Genomic DNA, 17143 nt, shown 5'->3' with positions numbered 1-17143 from the left:
TTCAATGATAAGAATAGGCTGAACAAAGACAAATCTTCTCATCTTACCTGTACTGTGTCCAGATAGTCCAGGAAGCTGGAATCCTTCTGAAAGTTAACAGTGGCCAAAACTGTCGAGAAAGAAGAGTCTTCAGTAGTGCTGAAAAGTAATCAATCCCCTCAACTGATGGAATGTTTCCATATACCAGGATGGGGCATCAACCCATCACCAACTCAGAGGGAAAATAAGCCAATTACTGAATCATTAACACAACATCCTGCAGCACACCTGGGTGCTCCTTGGAGGTCTCTGATCCAAGTCCTGACCTACCATGAAGCTTCTCAGCTTGTGGACTTCAATGAATAGCCCACCTCATGGGGTATCCCAAGGCTTAATTAGCGTCCGTAAAGCACTTGGAGATCCTTGGATGAAAGGCACCACAAAGGAGAACTGTTATTATTAGAAATCATATCTGGAGGCAATTCTGATCTCCCAGGCTTTTGCTGCAGGATACTCTATCCCTGGCAGAGGCTTACAGCTTAACGGTTCTGTGGGGGTAGGTGAACAAGAGCAGGGATTCAGAAACCGCAATACGAATGAGCTGGATAGATCTCCCAATTAAAGTCTACATCTCAGCAGGGAGACACACCAGTGTTTCACCGGAAACAAGCCGACAGCTAGATTATGCTCATTGCATGCTGGGTGAAAGGCACTGCATAGTCCAGGAGAACTAGTGCACATAGCTCTTTGACAAGGACCTGTCTTTGGAACAGCGTACACCACTGCCCAGTAACCAATATTCCTCAACACAGCAGGGGCTGTGGTGTGAAGAACCCTTAACTCTTCTCTTGCCCTTGTCTGACATTTAAGACTCTCCAGTCCAAGAGCTCGGCGATATAAGGAGCAGTGGTACAAGTAGTGTTAATACAGAAGTACATTATTCCACAATAATCTAAAAGAGAGCTGGCATCAGCTCCAGCCCCTGTTCGGTCAAGCACAATGATTCAAACAGAATATTTACAAGAGCCAGAGCCAGCATTTCACCATTTTTACCTTGATTTTCACAGATTTCTGTAACCAATGTGCAAACCCTGAGACTTTGGTACAGATGAGTAAGTCATTTCTTTTGCAAGAACAAAACATGAGTTTACTGCTGGTGGAACGCACTGGTTGAAAGCCCTGGAGACAAGGTGCCCAGTATTGCTTTCAGTGCAAATCAAGAACTCCACTGAAACTGGAGGGAGAACAAAATCAAGCCCAAAGCCTCAGATCAAGTAAAGCATGGGCAGCAGCAGGGTAAGCTTTACATACATCCCACCCTAGTGCACTTCAGTCCTGACCTGGAGGGACCAGGAGTTTGGATTCTGTGGCCCATTTAGCCCTTAGGTTCACTGTCAAGACTGCCAACAAGGTTGCCAATTAGTGCAGAGTGTGACGGTAGTTTATATGGGAAGAGGCCACCAGTCCACTAGGAATTAGCAATATATTGCTGAGCAGCTATCAAAGACACTGGGGAGCGACACAGCTAACCCAGATATAATGGTGAGCTAGCTAACTAGGTTCTCTGGAAACTCTCCTTCCCTGTCCAGAGCACCTCCCATCTTCAGGGAGTACAAGAGGCAGCTTTTGCTAGGATGGCCCAACAACAGCCACCCACGGCCCCATGTCTACCCCCTTGGTGGAAATTGTAATAGATAATCTCCCTGCCTGATGAACTGGGTTGGATGCTGGGAATTGCTGTGCGGGAGATACTTTACCCTACTCCAGCCTGTGGAGAAGTACTGAAGCTTTGCCACGCCAGCCTCAGGGTTCAAGGAGCCTCTGCAGCTCTTGCACCTCCTTCCTTAGCCCAGGTCGATGGCTGATGGATCCATACAGACAGCGAGCTACAGGCTTCAGTGCTACCCCCAGAGAGCTGCAGCATATGGCATATGCTGTGTCCATGGGTGTGGAGGGGATGCACACCATGAGAAGCCTTGCTCCCACCACTGCACTGATTCTGCTGCCAGCAGGGCCCTTTACAGCCACAGAGTAGGGGCTAGGAGAGAACTACGAGACTGGCTATGACACCCTGGGGCAGATGCCCTTCCATAATGGATATTCTTCTCTGCAAGGCACCTGTCAGCCACTAGCATGAATGGGAATCATGCACACATTTTAAAAGGAAACCAAGCCTCCACTGACAAGAAGAGTGAACCAGGCCTCAGGACCATGGCTTTATATTCCTCTCCAGCCTCATGACAGCAGTTTCTCCTCTCATCTTTCTGCCTATTTCTACAGCAGATTCTATTACCTTCCCTTTTGTGCTTTCAGCCACCTTGCTGCTGCTGCAGCATCACTTGAAGCCCTAGTTATTCCGCATTCCTGATTACTTGACATGTTGACTCTAATGAGCAGATTGTTATGACATCTAAAAGGCGAATTGGTATCAAAGCCCTCTCATCACACAGCCCTCTGGAAAAGACAACTCCGCACAAGAGAAAGCTCCAAGGCAGTAAACATTCCCAGGGAAGGCAACGAGTGCTAAAAGGGGGATTTCCACCCCCACCCCTTCCAAATGCTGAGCTCACTGGCAGGGAGAGAGTGACCCTGTGTGGACAAGGCTGGAAACTGCTGTAGTTGAAAGGAAAACTGGAACAGGCTACACTAAGTCGGGGTGCAACTCTACAAGCTTCAGAGTTACACCAAGAATGCATCCCCCCCGCCTCCTTATATATTTATTTAAAACGTAAGAGCAAAGATCACTCTTATTTTGTGATCTCCTTGCAGTTCTCTCTGGACTGAACATCAGCAGCATTTGTGACTAAGGCTATGATTTAGCTACGGGTATTTTTAGTAAAAGTCATGGACAGGTCACGGGCAATAAACAAAAAGTCACGGCCCGTGACCTGGCCGTGACTTTTACTAAAAATACCCCCGACTAAATCATAGTTGCTGGGTATAGGGGGGGCGCTCCTGCTGCTCTGGGAGTGGGTGGGGGAGGCTCCAGCGCGCCACTGCTGCTGGGGGGCGGGGGGAGTGGTCTGGGACCCCGCTGCTGCTGCTCTGGGGGTGGAGGGGTGGCCCGGGGCCTTGCCGCTGCTCCTGGACTGCTACTCTGGGGCAGCGCCCAGGGCCAGCTGCCTGGAGCTGCCTGAGCAGTGGCCAGTGTGGCTGGCCCCAGGCTGGCCCAGCTGCTAGGGCAGCCCTGGGGTCAGCCACACCTGCCGCTGCAGAACTCACGGAGGGCCTGGAAAGTCATGGAGTCCGTGACCTCAGTGAAAGACTCGCTGCCTTACTTGTGACTAACATAGCCCTGGGACCTGCAAACCGTTACACAGGTGAGTAATCATTACTCAGGTGGGTTGCCCCGCTGAAGTCAACAGTGAAGTGATTAAGGGCTAGCTGCAGGATCAGGCACGGAAAAAGCAACATCTCAATATGACACTGTAAACACCATCAAATGCAGAACACAGAAACCGGAGCTCATGCACTTGGGTTTCTGTATGGATAGGTGCTAAACTGGGTTTCTAGGAGTTATTTTCAGGGAGATTATAGCTCATTAGGAGGATTGATTTTTTTATGTGATTTATACCACAAAAGTCAACTTGTTCCTCCCCATTCCTCTTCGCACCACAAAAGCTCCACGCTCTAGGGACAAGCGCACAGATGCCACAGTAACCCACGGCTAGCCAGCCTACCCCTCCACAAACTATTTTCAACCCTCTCAGAATGGTAAATTTCAGTCTCCCATTTTAGCTTTTAATGAGGCCTTCTGACTTTTAACCTAAAATCCAAAATCCTAACAAAAGGTGATCGCACTTTTAATAATTGTTAGGGTAACTAGTGCTTATATGTAGGCATTTTTAATGTGTTAAATTGAAATAAATAACTAGGGCAGTATTTTTAGCATCAACCGCAATTTCAACCTCTTTGCTCAACACCTCTTGGTATCTGATCTCTTACATCTTCCAAAGAACTCTAATGGAAGTTGCAGATGCCCCTCACCAAACAGGACGAGGTAGCTATATATGGCTAAACCTCATTATATCCAAGCTGTTCATCCCTATCAGTCCTTGACTCCTCCACATTGTCTGGAAAGTGCTATATAGCTCCTCAGTGCTTCAACGGGTTGTATAGCCATGGTGCACCTCTGCTGCCATCCATATCCCAGTCATACACTGAAAATGAGTGTGCACTAAGCTCTTTGGGACTCCCTTTTCGCTCTGTTTGTACAACATCTAGCACAATGGGGCCCTAGTCCTCGACTTGTGCTCCTACGAGCTAACGCAACACAAAAATTAATAAATAATAAAGCTGTACCTAAGGAAATGCACCTCCCCTCATTTAAGGCATCAGTCTTTTCCACCATTCCAGACTAGAAGAGTAGCTTTAACTTTTCCCCTTGAAAAGCATGGCAATGCCACATACCTCCTTCCACGTAGCCAGAGGACAGTCCATCCCTGTTGTCAGAAGTCATTAACAGTTCCACAATCCCTCTGTCTAACAGGGCCTAAATTAAAAAAAAAAAAAAAACATTGTGCTGGGACCTGAATGTAACATTTCACCAGCACACTAAGGAGGTACAGTTCAGAATCATCTTTCTTCGGGGTGGAGGGAGGAAGATAGGGGACAGACCTCTTACCCGGACGCTTCCAAACTATTTTTCGTCCATCTACTGAAAGAAATGGAGGAAGTTTCATCTGGGGCCACAGCTGTGGACTTCACAATAAAGCACTGTGCTACTTTCTGGCCAAAACGGGCTAGGTAAATATCAAACCACATCTTATTCCTGTTTTCATTGAAGTGAATGGCAAAATCCCCATTCATTTCAATGGGAGCAGGCGCCTTCCCTTTGACGTGCTGTCAAACTTTACTACAAGAAGAGAAGTGGTTGAAATATATATATTTTGAAGCTACCACAGCCCCCTATTCTGCCTCCCTTCATTTTTTTGTCCCAGTGAGATTCTTTATTTGACCGGATTGGCCCTCCCAAATTTCAGGATTACGTATCCCTGTTGGGCAATATTTTGAACATATCTGGTAATTCCGCTGCTTCCAACTCCAAGGGCAATATAGGGGAAGGAGGCAAAGAAGAACAGTCTGCCTTCCTACCATTTAATATAGAAGACCAGGGTGGGTTAGCAGAATCATCAAGTAATGGACACAGCTCTCATTCATTTCTGGGCAAAGGTCATAGGTCACTATGCCAAGGGAATCCCTGAATGGTAAGCTCTGAATGGTGACTTCTCTTAGTTCTCCATTCTACTTTTACCACATAGTAAAATAGGGATAAATACATATCAGTCTGAACCAGTTACCTGCAAGGATTCATTAGCTAATGTCTGTAAAGCACTTACACAATGAACATTTACATATTGCACAAAGGAAGGTTACATTAAATCAATGTTATGACTGAGAACTTAAAGAGACAAATTTCAGAGATACATTGGCCTGCTTCCAGTTTCTTTGCCAATCTCTGTTCATCATTATACTGCACTCGCTATCATGTTTAGATCTTAATGGACACTTGTAGTGGGGCAGAATTCAGTTACTGTGGGAATTTTGGAATTTCTCTCACTTGCACTTATTTAATAGTCCTAGAGTGCTGCATTAATGTTAGGTTTGTATTTATTTATTTATTTTACTTGGATGCAAGTAAAAAAAAGCAGTGAGTCGCTGCAGATTGAAATGCATTACAGGATTTCAGGGTGCAACAGGAAAACCAGAATTAGAAACAGAGTCAAAGGCAGGCACAGGTGTATGTATTCAGATAATCACAGCAGCAGTATGCTCATGTACCTTGAGGAAGGTAGCTGCTGGTACAGAAAGTCATGACAAGGACACAGAGGGGTAAAGGCAGCACCTGACAGGGTGTGATGGAGAGCGAGAACTTAAGGGGCTTTTTTGTTTTTGTTTTTTTAATTTAAATGTGAATTTTACTATGATTGCACCGTGTTAACAACAAACACAAGTCAGTCTACAGTCACAGATGGGCAAAGGGAGGTGAAGTAACCAGCCCATCACACTCAAAACCCAGGGACCAAGCCAGGAACAGAACCCAGGAGTCTCTCTGCACCAACACTATACCACACACTCATCCAAAGCGAAGAGCAGAACCCGGGAGTCCTGATTTCCTAGTCCCTCCTCTCTAACCACTAGACAATGCAGCCTCAGACAGGAGGTGTCACACGCAATACCAGACCAGAAGGAAATAGCCTTGAAAAATTCTATTCACCCACTCATCTGGGGCATGTAATTTGTTTTGACAGGTGAGTGAAATATCACTAGTTCTTTCATCATCATAATCATAATGGTAAAGGTGAGCAAGCAGACTTTACACCTGTGCTGGTAAATTGTCAAGGCTGATCTCAGAGCAATGCAATCGTGCCACCTCCATGTCAGAGTGGTATAGGACCCAAACAGCCATTTACTTACATGCTCATCACTTGATATAAGAAGTGGGAGTGTGAACTAGACAGACTTTTTTAAATGGCTCTCACATTCTTTGTTCAGGCTAGAAATCAACCTTCTAACCTCTTAACCAGGACATGTCATATTTAACCCTCCAAGGAGGTGAAGATTGAGTTAACGTAGGAGGGGAATAATTCAAAGAGGATTAGGAACCTCGCCACGTGACTCCTTCAGTTGAATACTTGCAGGCTAGTTGGGAGGAATAAGATGACCTGAGCAGAACTAATCCAGTTAACTCTCCAACTGGCTTCTAGCACAAGACTGAAATACTTGCAAGGTTAAAGCAGGAACTGCCAATGCCATGGCAGAAAAGCAGGGGACACATTGAGTTTATGGTGCAAACCTGGGCCTGTAAACACAATACTCTAGGGAGCGGGGTCTTAGGGGCAAAAAGAGGACTGTGCCACCTGTTTGAAGCCAAGGGATGTGTGGGAGGAGGTCAGTCTTTATCCACCCAACCCAAGATCTTAATAGTTACTCTGAATCTTACACATTTGCAGCACAAGCATTTGAAAACAGAACACCTCCCCCATAACAAACACACACACACACAGCAGGACACTGAGCAAGTAACTTCCCTCTTATACATAACAGGATTTTTAGATTCTCACGGAAAGATGACCCTCTGAGCTATAAAGTGGCCCCAGTTAATTGTCTGCACTGGCATGGGTATTGTGCCAGCAGCAGACATAAGCAAGTCAGCATGGCTCATATCTGATCCACCAGGATAACACAGCCTCCTCAAGTCCACACCAGCTCTTTGAGCCCAGCTCAGAAGTCCAGACTGGGGCACAGTCTCTGCTTGATGAGGATGAGGGAGGCCGTAGTCAAATTAGCCTGCCTGGCCAATGCTGAGCAGATTACAGAGGTTTCGGAGGAGGCTTGTCTCTGGCTCACAGAAATCTCTCCCCCAGGGAAGGCACTGGATCTGGCATGCCTCAGAACCACCACAAAACTGCTTCTGATCTGGAGAATGGGAATGAGCACAGCCAGGGGACAGCCTTGCCCAGGGCCAGGTGGGTAACCCTGTGTTTCTGGGAAGAGCTCAGGAAGTGCAACGGTCAGCAGTGTCTGCAGTGAAGGGGTTAAACATGATCTCTTTCCCCACCCCAACCCCCATCGAGATATAGGGTGGATCACTTCACCTGGTACAGGGACACGGGTATTGGAGCTTAGCTGGATCAGACACTGACCCTGCTGAGGTTCTCCAGGTGTGCTCAGGTGTCAGCAGAGGTTTGTAGGAGTGCAGGAAAGGAGGAAGCTAAAGAGCAGGCTCAGGAAGTGCCTGCTACAGGAAAGATTGGGAGTGCCAACATTACCATTTTAATGTAGGTCAGGTACTGAGGGTCTTTGGCGTAGGAACCATATTCATTCTCCACCTGCACCGCGATGATGGGGCCTCCTTTCTTGTACTGTAGGGAGAGAGGGGAGAAGCTGATCACCAGGTTCATGGTTTCTAACCCAGCTGAAAGTGGGGTTATACCAGCCCTGGGCTCAAGAAACGAATGTCTGCGAGGAGGAGAGGGGACTCACACTTCAGCAGTTAAGGTGGAAAAGCCTGTGCCTTCCAAGCTAGGGAAAACTTGCACTGTCGCTGCTGTGGGCGGGAGGAGCGGGGAGAGGAAGAGAGTAATCTAATGGGAGCGTCATCCTACTGCGCACCTTGCTCCTCCACAGAACTCAGTAAAAGATGAGCTAGGATTGCCCAAACCCCCACTTAAAAGCAACTCACTAGATCTGTGAGACTACCATGGCCAGCTGCAGTATAGACTGGTTCATAAGGTGGAGTCAGCACGTTTGCCAGTTATCCTGTTGCCGCTGCATGAGTGGACTCTAATGCTTACAGCAGCCAAGTCCTGGAAAGAGAGGGTGATGCATCTTACTTGCCTGAAGAGGGACCACTCTGGCCATCAAGTGATCAAAATAGGCATCCACAGCCTCCGTGAAGCCCTTGTAGGTTGTTCTCAGTTGCATTTCTGGGTCTTGGAGTAGCCAGCTAGGAGAGAATAGAAGGAGAATCCTAGAGTAACCAGAAACTGTTCAGCAGAAGCAGCAGCAGAGGGAATCGATTGGGGACCCACTTCTGCTCCAGCCCGCGTGCATTACTGCCACTCGCTTACACGTCACAGAGTTCAGGCAGAAAGAATTGCCATTTTTAGGTCATTTGGCTCAGCAACAGCTCCATCCTGCAAGGTGCTGAGGGCTTCTTGAGAGGTGTTGAGCTCCCAGCGAGCTAGATGGGAGCTGAAGGTACTCTACATCTCTCCAAAAGCACACGGCAGTATCAGACTCTAAGCTAGATATACTCAGGACATAATCATGGCCTGTACTTTTACCCAGTGCCTTCACACACAGATGTACACAGATATTAGTGATTTTGTCCTGGATTCACATTAACTGTAGCATCCAATGTGCAGTTCAAGTGACTCATTAAATGACACATTGTAAAGTTTGCTTTATTCTCTCTTTAACTCACTCCGAGATCAAAACACACAGTTTCCCAGTCAAAAAGGCTTTTTCCTAGCAATAGTTCTGCAGAAGCATTTGGGATCTCAATGTCAAGCTGGATTATCTCTGTTTCAGACATCAGTCCCAATAATAAAGATCCTGCACCAGAAGTTTAGACATTAGTGTGGATAATAAAAGAGGCAAAACAGAAGCCAGTTTGCTCTCTGTGTGCTCTCTGCAGCGCTAACAGGAAAACGCTTGCTTCTGCCATCGGTTCAGCAGCAATGACTCAAAGACACAGAAGGGGCAGATGTGCCGAATAATGACAGTCACTTTACATTTATCTAGCATCTTTTATGGCAGAAGGGGCATGAGAGTTTAAAATCCCTTCACCCATGACTGCAGGATGGAGGAGACCTGGAGGTGAACACAGCAGCTATTTAGCAGCACAGAGCAATATTACACAGACATTTATGCCATGAATGGCAAAGGAATCCCATGGGACATTTGAGCATGTTTCATGTAAGAAAGAATCGCTTTCCTGACCATAATCCTATTAAGTATGTTTACAATGCAAACCTCCACTTACATTTGTTAACGAGTCCAAATCAAGATTCTGGATTCTAATCACCCGTCACCCCCTCTGTCAACTCTGTACTTTGGAATATGCACTTGGGAGACTCGGTCTCATTCCAATTCACATTCATGATATCTCATGGGCTAAGCCCTATATCTCAGAAGATAAAGAGGTTCTTTGTTTTTGAGCTGGATCATTCTTGAGCTATCAGTGGGGGGGGAAAAAAATGCCCTTGACAGAAAGAGGTGGGGGTGAATTGTGAGAGCAGCCTATGATCTCCAAAGTCTATAGTGACAGCGAGGAAGAGGAGTATTCTTGAGTTTTCTGCATTCTTACAACCAATGCTCCTTCATAAAAATACATCCTAAACCAAGCTTCCAACACCTCCAAATCACCACCCCAACACACAACATCCTTTCAGCTGATCTGTCCCTTCACTTCTAGTGCAGGTTTACAGGATTTAATTGATTTGTTTGGGATAACAAAGCAACAATCACTGTGTATCCAAGTGCAGTATACTGCAGAGTTATTACAATCTAACCTCAGTAACTCTGCTCATTGCCTGTCCCTACAGGAGAAAGCCTGGGCTAATGGTAAGAGCAAGGATCTGAGAGTCAGAATTATTGGGTTCTACATCCCACTCTGCAACTGTATGACTCTGGCCAAGTCACAACCATGCTTTGCCTCAGTTTCCTGAACTGTAAAATGGGGATACTATTACTTAATCAGGCAAAAGGGGCTCTATGAGCGCAAAACATGTTACAACAGTGACCTGTGATCAGCTAATAATGCTGTCATTTTCGACTAATTTTATTTCTAACCAACTGCTTCCTGTTATCACAAGCAGCTGTGGCATCATGAGTGATGGTGAAAGGATGGGACAAGAGAGAATCTCTGTAAGACATTCACAATCTCAAAACTCTACTTTAATTTTGATTCCCAGGCGGCAGCACATCCTGCTGCCACTTGGGCCCCCAGGCTTGCACAAAACAGTTTGTTGCATGTTGTGGCAAAGTGTTAAGGCAAAAGCCTCACATCGCTGCAGGAGGATACCCCAGGGGCCTTAATCAAACTCAGTCTCCTGATAAGATTATGCTAATTGCATGAAATAGCCAAAACACTCTGAACTCATTTTGTCTGAGAGTAGGGAGAGCGTGAGTTGCAGCAAAAGTGAGATGAGAAACATGGGGAGAGATCATCCCAAAATTTCATCTGAGCCAAGCTCCTCCACTGAGGTTAAAGCTCTGGTGAGCAAGACAAGGAAAGATAAACAAGTGGGACTGACTCTTGGCAGCTGTCCCATTGGGATCTGGTAACCAGGAGAGATTCTCAGTGCTTACGGGTTAGATTTGACTCTCAGAGGCTCTTACCATGACCAGGCTGCTGTAAACATGAGACTCCACTTATGCAGTGGCAGCCGGATAACTGGTAAATGTGCTGACTCCACCTTATGAACCAGCCGGAGCTGCCGCTGGCCAGGATAGCCTCACAGATCTAGAGAGTTGCTTGGAAGTGAAGGTTTTGTTGGGGGGAAAAAGGTACTCAGGAGGACAAAGCTTTAAAAGAGGGATGAGGGAACCATGGGACGTTATTGCTCCCATCCACATCATGTGTGTGTCCCCATAGGGCTATTAAAATGAGCCCAGGGGTGAATGAATCCTTACATCAAGTTGCAACTATCACTATCTGTATTTTATAGATGGGAAAACTGAAGCATAAGGAAGGTAAATCTAAGTCACACAGTGAGTCAGAGATAGAACATGGCTCTCCCAATGCTAATGCTCTGCTCTAACCATTACACACCACAGCCTTTAAAAAACAAACTGTTCATAGCCGAATTCTAATTCCAGGTCTATTGTTTGTAATGTTCTGAAAGGACCAATGACTGAGTGGGAATCTTTCTGCTATGGGACATGACCATCTCCTTGGAATAAACAGGCTGAAACATTTGATCATTTCCTAACATTATTTCTGAATCTCTGCAGGAGGCTGGGCTGCATGACCCAGAGAGCTTGTGTGTTCCTATGGTCTTACAAAATATACACAGTCTGTCTCGAGTTAAGGGCTGAATGCCTGAGCATTTGAGTCAAACAAAGAACCCAAATCCACGTGACTACCATGCATACTCTTACCTGGGAAGACCACCAAGTTCCCATTCAGAGCAGATATAGGGTCCTGGACGCAGAATCACCCACAGTCCAACTTCAGCTGCCAAGGTAAGGAAGGCCCTAGGAGATCCAGACAACATTAATTATTGTCTCGCTAAAAAAACACCTGGTTTCTGTGCATTCCTAAAGCACCCATGACCATGTTGTCTAGGCAGCAAAGTCAAAGGAAATAGTTTGATGTAGCAACAATAGGAGGAGATTCCATATCAGTGGGTTTCAAAGGCCTCAAAAAATTAGAGGGGTAGTGGGTGCAGAGGCTTAATGCAGTCACATGATCGGCAGCAATACCATTATTCCATTTAACTGGCACTGCCCATCACCTGACTCCACACAACAGAGAGCTTCTGACATAACCATGAAGGCAGACTGGCCCAGAGAGTGAACTGAGCGGCCTCTACCCAGAAGAGAGAAATGATTCACCACTTGACAGATGGCACCAAGCACAATCACCACTCTCCCCCAACTTCCCACTCACGGGAAAGTCAGTGGGTGATGCTGAGAGACAATGGATGACCTTCACTGTTGCTGAGGACGGAAGGGGAAGGGCAAGAGTAAGACAGCATATGGGGAGAGGAGGGCTTTTTGAAGGCGAACAGAGATTTATAATGGGCCTGTTACATCTTAACAAGCATGCAGGTAAACCCCCAACACAAACACAGACTAACTACACACTTTTTGTGGATGTTTTGCATAGCTGAGACTTTAGAAAATGCTGCTCCAACCTAGAAGTGTCTAGTAAGATACTATTACTTGGCACTTCTCTAACATCCCCATTTTACAGATGAGAAAGATGAGGCACAAAACAGACTGAGTGCTTTGCTCAAGGTCACACAGAGTCAGTGGCAGAGTCAAGCCAGTTCTCCCAACTCCCGGTCACCTGTTCTAAACCACTAGGCTACACTGACGGGGTTACCCAAGATGATATCTGGGTTGGGAACAGCTCCATGCTCAACAAAACAGTCGCTAAACATGGTTGCTGTGAGCAGGGTCCCAATAGAGTTTGCCTCAATGATATGGTCAGGGAATGTGTCAGATCCCTGTTATAGATGTTATCTATAGCGAAACTTAGAAAAAACCCTACATTCTTCTCCATGCTAGACAAGCAAACCAGCCTTGAAACCTGCCAGAATCAACTGTGAAAGGAGTTCCTGACCACTATCCTTGACACCAAAAACAAAGAGTGTGTCAAACCACAGTCTTCTAGCATAGTTTTCATTGCAGGCCTAGAAAGGAGGAAGGAGGCACTAAACAAACCAGGACTGCCTGATGTGGTGGTGATTTGGTGAGGAGAGGGAAGGGGATAGCGATCTGAACATTTCTCTACATGTCCCTATAAAACTATCTATGCAGCACATGCTTACTATGTAAACACTTCTCTAGCAGTCGAATTTATCCTTCCTTAACAGAAGCTGCATCCTAAAGATATTGCTCAGGGAGAGGCAGTGAACCTACAACCAGACAGGATCAGGGATGTACTTTTATTCAAAGTACAATCACATGCAAATCCAACAAGCCACCTGGGGTGCTGTCATAACTATAAAGGGAAGGGTAACAGCTCTCCTGTGTACCGTACTAAAATCCCTCCTGGTCAGAGACTCCAAAATCCTTTTACCTGTAAAGGGTTAAGAAGCTCGGGTAACTTGGCTGACACCTGACCCAAAGGACCAATAAGGGGACAAGATACTTTCAAATCTTGGGGGGGGAGGGGGGGAGGGAAGGCTTTTGTGTGTGCTCTTTGTTTGAAGGGGTTGTTCGCTCTTGGGACTGAGAGGGACCAGACATCAATCCAGGTTCTCCCCATCTTTCTAAACAAGTCTCTCTTATTTCAAAATTGTAAGTAAAAGCCAGGCAAGGCGTCCTAGATTTACTTTGTTTTCTCAACTTGTAAATGTACCTTTTACTAGAGTGTTTATCTTTGTTTGCTATACTTTGAACCTAAGACAGAGGGGGGTCCTTTGAGCTCTTTAAGTTTGATTACCCTGTAAAGTTATTTTCCATACTGATTTTACAGAGATGATTTTTACCTTTTTCTTTAATTAAAAGCCTTCTTTTTAAGAACCTGATTGATTTCTCCTTGTTTTAAGATCCAAGGGGGTTTGGATCTGTATTCACCAGAAGTTGGTGAAAGGAAGGAGGGGGGAAGGGTCAATTTCTCCTTGTTTAAGATCCAAGGAGTTTGGATCTGTATTCACCAGGGAATTGGTGAGAGGTTTTCTAAAAGCTTCCCAGGGTAGGGAATGGTGGCAGCGGACCAGAACTAAGCTGGTAGTTAAGCTTAGAAGTCCTCATGCAGGCCCCTACATTTGTACCCTAAAGTTCAAAGTGGGGATACAGCCTTGACAGGTGCAAACAAAGATTCAAACACACAAAGCTCATTGTTCTTCCTGTTGTTCCAACCCCCCCCCCCCGTCCCCTATACTCAAACCAGTGATAACAATAGAGTAAAAAACCAAAACAAACCCTCCCCACAACTTATTGCACCACATACTCTAGATCCAGGTTTCCGCTGAAATCAAACTTCCCAGTCGCTGCTTCATGAAGGTTCCATGGCACATACCTGAAAACACAGACAGTCAGAGCAGGGGACTGGGAATTCACACACTGAACAGTGGGGCTAGGACTGTGGGCCCTTGCCTCCTTCCCCAATACACTGCCTTCTTGTACACACACACTTCTCGCCAGGAACAGATTCAGGCATGTTTACAGCTATTTGTGCACCTGTGTAAAGGGCTATATGTTGATGTTACTTCACACTGAGGAGCCAGTAGTTCGAGTAGGGTGGGGCTGTCTTTATACCCCACTTCTTACACTCTCCTGTTAGATGCTTTTCTTCCTACATTTCTTTCTTCCAGCCCTTCAGTATGTGAGTTACACCAGCTCAGACGCCCTTAGGCTTGCTGGATCAAGTTCAGAGGATCAGTAAGGAGGGAGGCCTGTTAAAGGTTGGTAAGAGAGTGGGAGTCTAAGTAATGAAGTGAAAAGGAGTCTAAGTTGCTGTGACTTTCACACTGAAAGGACAGGTTTAGACTCACCTTGGAATTTAGTCTTTGGTGTCCAGGTATCTCTTCATTGCCAAGGCTGAAGCAGTTTCCAAAACATTGTCATGTCAACTGGCAACTGCAGAGCCTGGACCTGCCTTGCCACTGTGTCAGTGCTAAGTGACCAGTCACATCAGACTCCCTCAGACATACCTGGAAAGCCAGGACTAACTGAGCAGGTTCTTGAGGTGTATTGTAAACCTTAGAGAAGGTCAGAGTCAGATTTGTGGACTGGCAGAACTGAAGGTGGTTAACAAAGTAGAGGTCACAAGTCAAGCAGGCCCTTGTTTGCTCCTTGTGGACAGAACACAAAGGGCACACTGTACAACACCCCCCAGGCTCCCAAAGACAACAGCCCAATCTGTCTGATCCATGCAGGATTGAGGGTATCAGTTTAAGAGCATGATTAAACTGGCCCAAATCCAGCATCAGCTCAAGACCCCGCATTATATTGGTCTAGAGCAGTAGTTCTCAAATATGTGCTTGCTGGTTCTCCATGGACAGCTCTTGCATCATTTAAGTGCTAGCTCTTCTCCTTGTTTCAGGTTGCTCCTACAGACGTCCAAGCCTGGAGCCCTGCAGAAGCAGCTAACAACAAGGAAGAGACATCTGGTTGGTAGGGGCTGCTGCTACACAGCAGAAAGATTGGAATAAACAGGACGTGCCCTTGGGACTCAGAGCCACCAGCTGGACTGGAGCTGGTAGCCATCAGCTGGAGAACATTCAGGGGAGCAAGGAATTAGCTAGCTGGATAGCATATTCAGGGGAAGGCCGATGACCTGCTGGCAGGAAAACATGTGCAGGGGAGCAGGGAAAGGATCCAACCTTTTTTTCATGATTTGAACAGAAGACACTTTTAGGACTTGCTCTAGTCAATGGCAAAATCCCCACTGACTTAAATAGCCACTCTGCAGGACCGAGTTAGTGAAGGTAGCACTTACGTGGTGAGGGTGTTCAAGCCACATGTCTTCATCTTAACCATGCGATCTCTCCAGTATTCCTTGGGGACTCGGAAATAGTGCATGGAGCCCCCGAAGATGCGGAAGGGCATGCCTTCAAGGCGGAACTCCGAATCCTCCGCCTGCAGGCCCAGTGTCCTGCCCCACAGCTGCAGGGGGACCAGACTGCTCCAGTTAAACCTAGAATGGGAGGGAAAGCACGTCAACACCTGAACTCCTGCAGAGGATCTCCCAGGCAATGCAGCTCATTTCACCCCACCCAGCAGGGTCGACTCAGTCCTTAATCCTTCCCAAGTAAATTGTGCTCCAGGCAGTTGTTAGCATGTCCATGTTTCATATGAGCCCTTAAAAACCTGTTTGTCCTCTGTGGACATAAAAAGAGCCCAGGACCCTGTTGTGTAAGAATTTCGGATTTCCCCTGGAGTCCTGGGCTAAGACTTCCCTTCTTGTATTAGCATTTTATGTGCAGGTTGATTTACTGGGCTCCATTCCAGAGGTGGCTGCATTTCAACCATGCTGCATATGTGTATAATGTGCAGAGTGCTTTGAGGTCATTTGGGATAGAAGCCACAATGCAAACCTAAGTTATTAGCAGCTCTGGAGAAGAACTGAGCTGTCTAAGCATACTTACAAGAATTAGCATCCCCTGATGCTGTGTATTTCAAGTCATGGTTGGGTCCCTTTCCTGCTCACTTTGGTCAGAGAAGAAAGATAGGAGCATTTCCAAGATTTTTTTTTTTTTTTTTAAACGTCAATACATTCCACTAAAGGGACAAATTGGGCCCATAATCCCTATAAACTCACTCCGACATGATCACTGCTCTCATTTCCCGCTTATCCCAATCCTCTCATTGTCTATCATAATGCTGTCTATCAAGCCACCTCCAATGCCTGGAAGTCTCCCACTAGCCATCCTTCAAGTTCTTCTTGTTCCAGGAAATCTTCTTTGCTCCCTGTAAATTATTTTAATAGGTCCAATCAGTTTACACAAATAAGTCTGTCACTTTACACCAATTCTTCTCTGATATTATCCTAGGTGCAGAAATACCTCTGAATCGAATGCTTAGGACAGTGGTCCCCAAACTTTTCAGGCTCACGCCCCCCCCTTACCCCTGTTTGTGCCCCCTCTGGCGCCCTCCCTGGAGCCAGGCCATGGTTCCAGGGGGCGGGTTTGGGGACAGGAATGGGGCCACGGCCAGGGGCGTGGCTGGGAGGCGGGGCCGGGAAGCAGAGCGGGGCTGGGTGGTGCTCCCTCCCCATCCCCCGTGGGCGCTGCTCCGGGCCCCACGGCACCCCCTCGAACGTTCCTCGGTTCCCCCCTAAGGCGGCATGCCCCACAGTTTGGGGACCTGTGACTTAAGAGTTAAAGGCAGTTTCCACCTGGCTAAAATGATGCAAGAACAGGTCATCACAGCCTACAGGGTGGCACTGAAGCAGGGAACCTTTCCTTTTCAAATGGTGATTTTCCAACAATGTATCAGTGGGAAATTGGACTTTGTGAGCTCCATTTTTCCCAGATAT

The 17143-nt window shown here is 46.6% G+C and overlaps 1 protein-coding gene across 1 annotated transcript in view; it reads right to left on the bottom strand.

Moving 5' to 3' along the window:
* GLB1L2 (galactosidase beta 1 like 2) overlaps positions 1-15729 on the bottom strand; it is a 36409-nt gene extending 20680 nt beyond the window's left edge. Inside the window, exons 1-7 of the mRNA XM_065417191.1 lie at positions 15605-15729; positions 14114-14182; positions 11590-11685; positions 8320-8428; positions 7752-7844; positions 4390-4471; positions 48-109 (exon numbers count right to left, since the gene is read on the bottom strand). Coding sequence (XP_065273263.1) covers positions 48-109; positions 4390-4471; positions 7752-7844; positions 8320-8428; positions 11590-11685; positions 14114-14182; positions 15605-15714 — 621 coding nt within the window. The 5' untranslated portion in view covers positions 15715-15729. The remainder of the gene's footprint in view (positions 1-47; positions 110-4389; positions 4472-7751; positions 7845-8319; positions 8429-11589; positions 11686-14113; positions 14183-15604) is intronic.
* Positions 15730-17143: the final 1414 nt, after the last annotated feature.

The sequence above is a fragment of the Emys orbicularis genome, chromosome 15, assembly GCF_028017835.1.
Source record: "Emys orbicularis isolate rEmyOrb1 chromosome 15, rEmyOrb1.hap1, whole genome shotgun sequence".
NCBI classification, from domain to species: Eukaryota; Metazoa; Chordata; order Testudines; family Emydidae; genus Emys; species Emys orbicularis.
The sequence above is the reverse complement of the archived record's forward strand: the minus strand, read 5'-3'. Positions and strand labels throughout refer to the sequence as shown.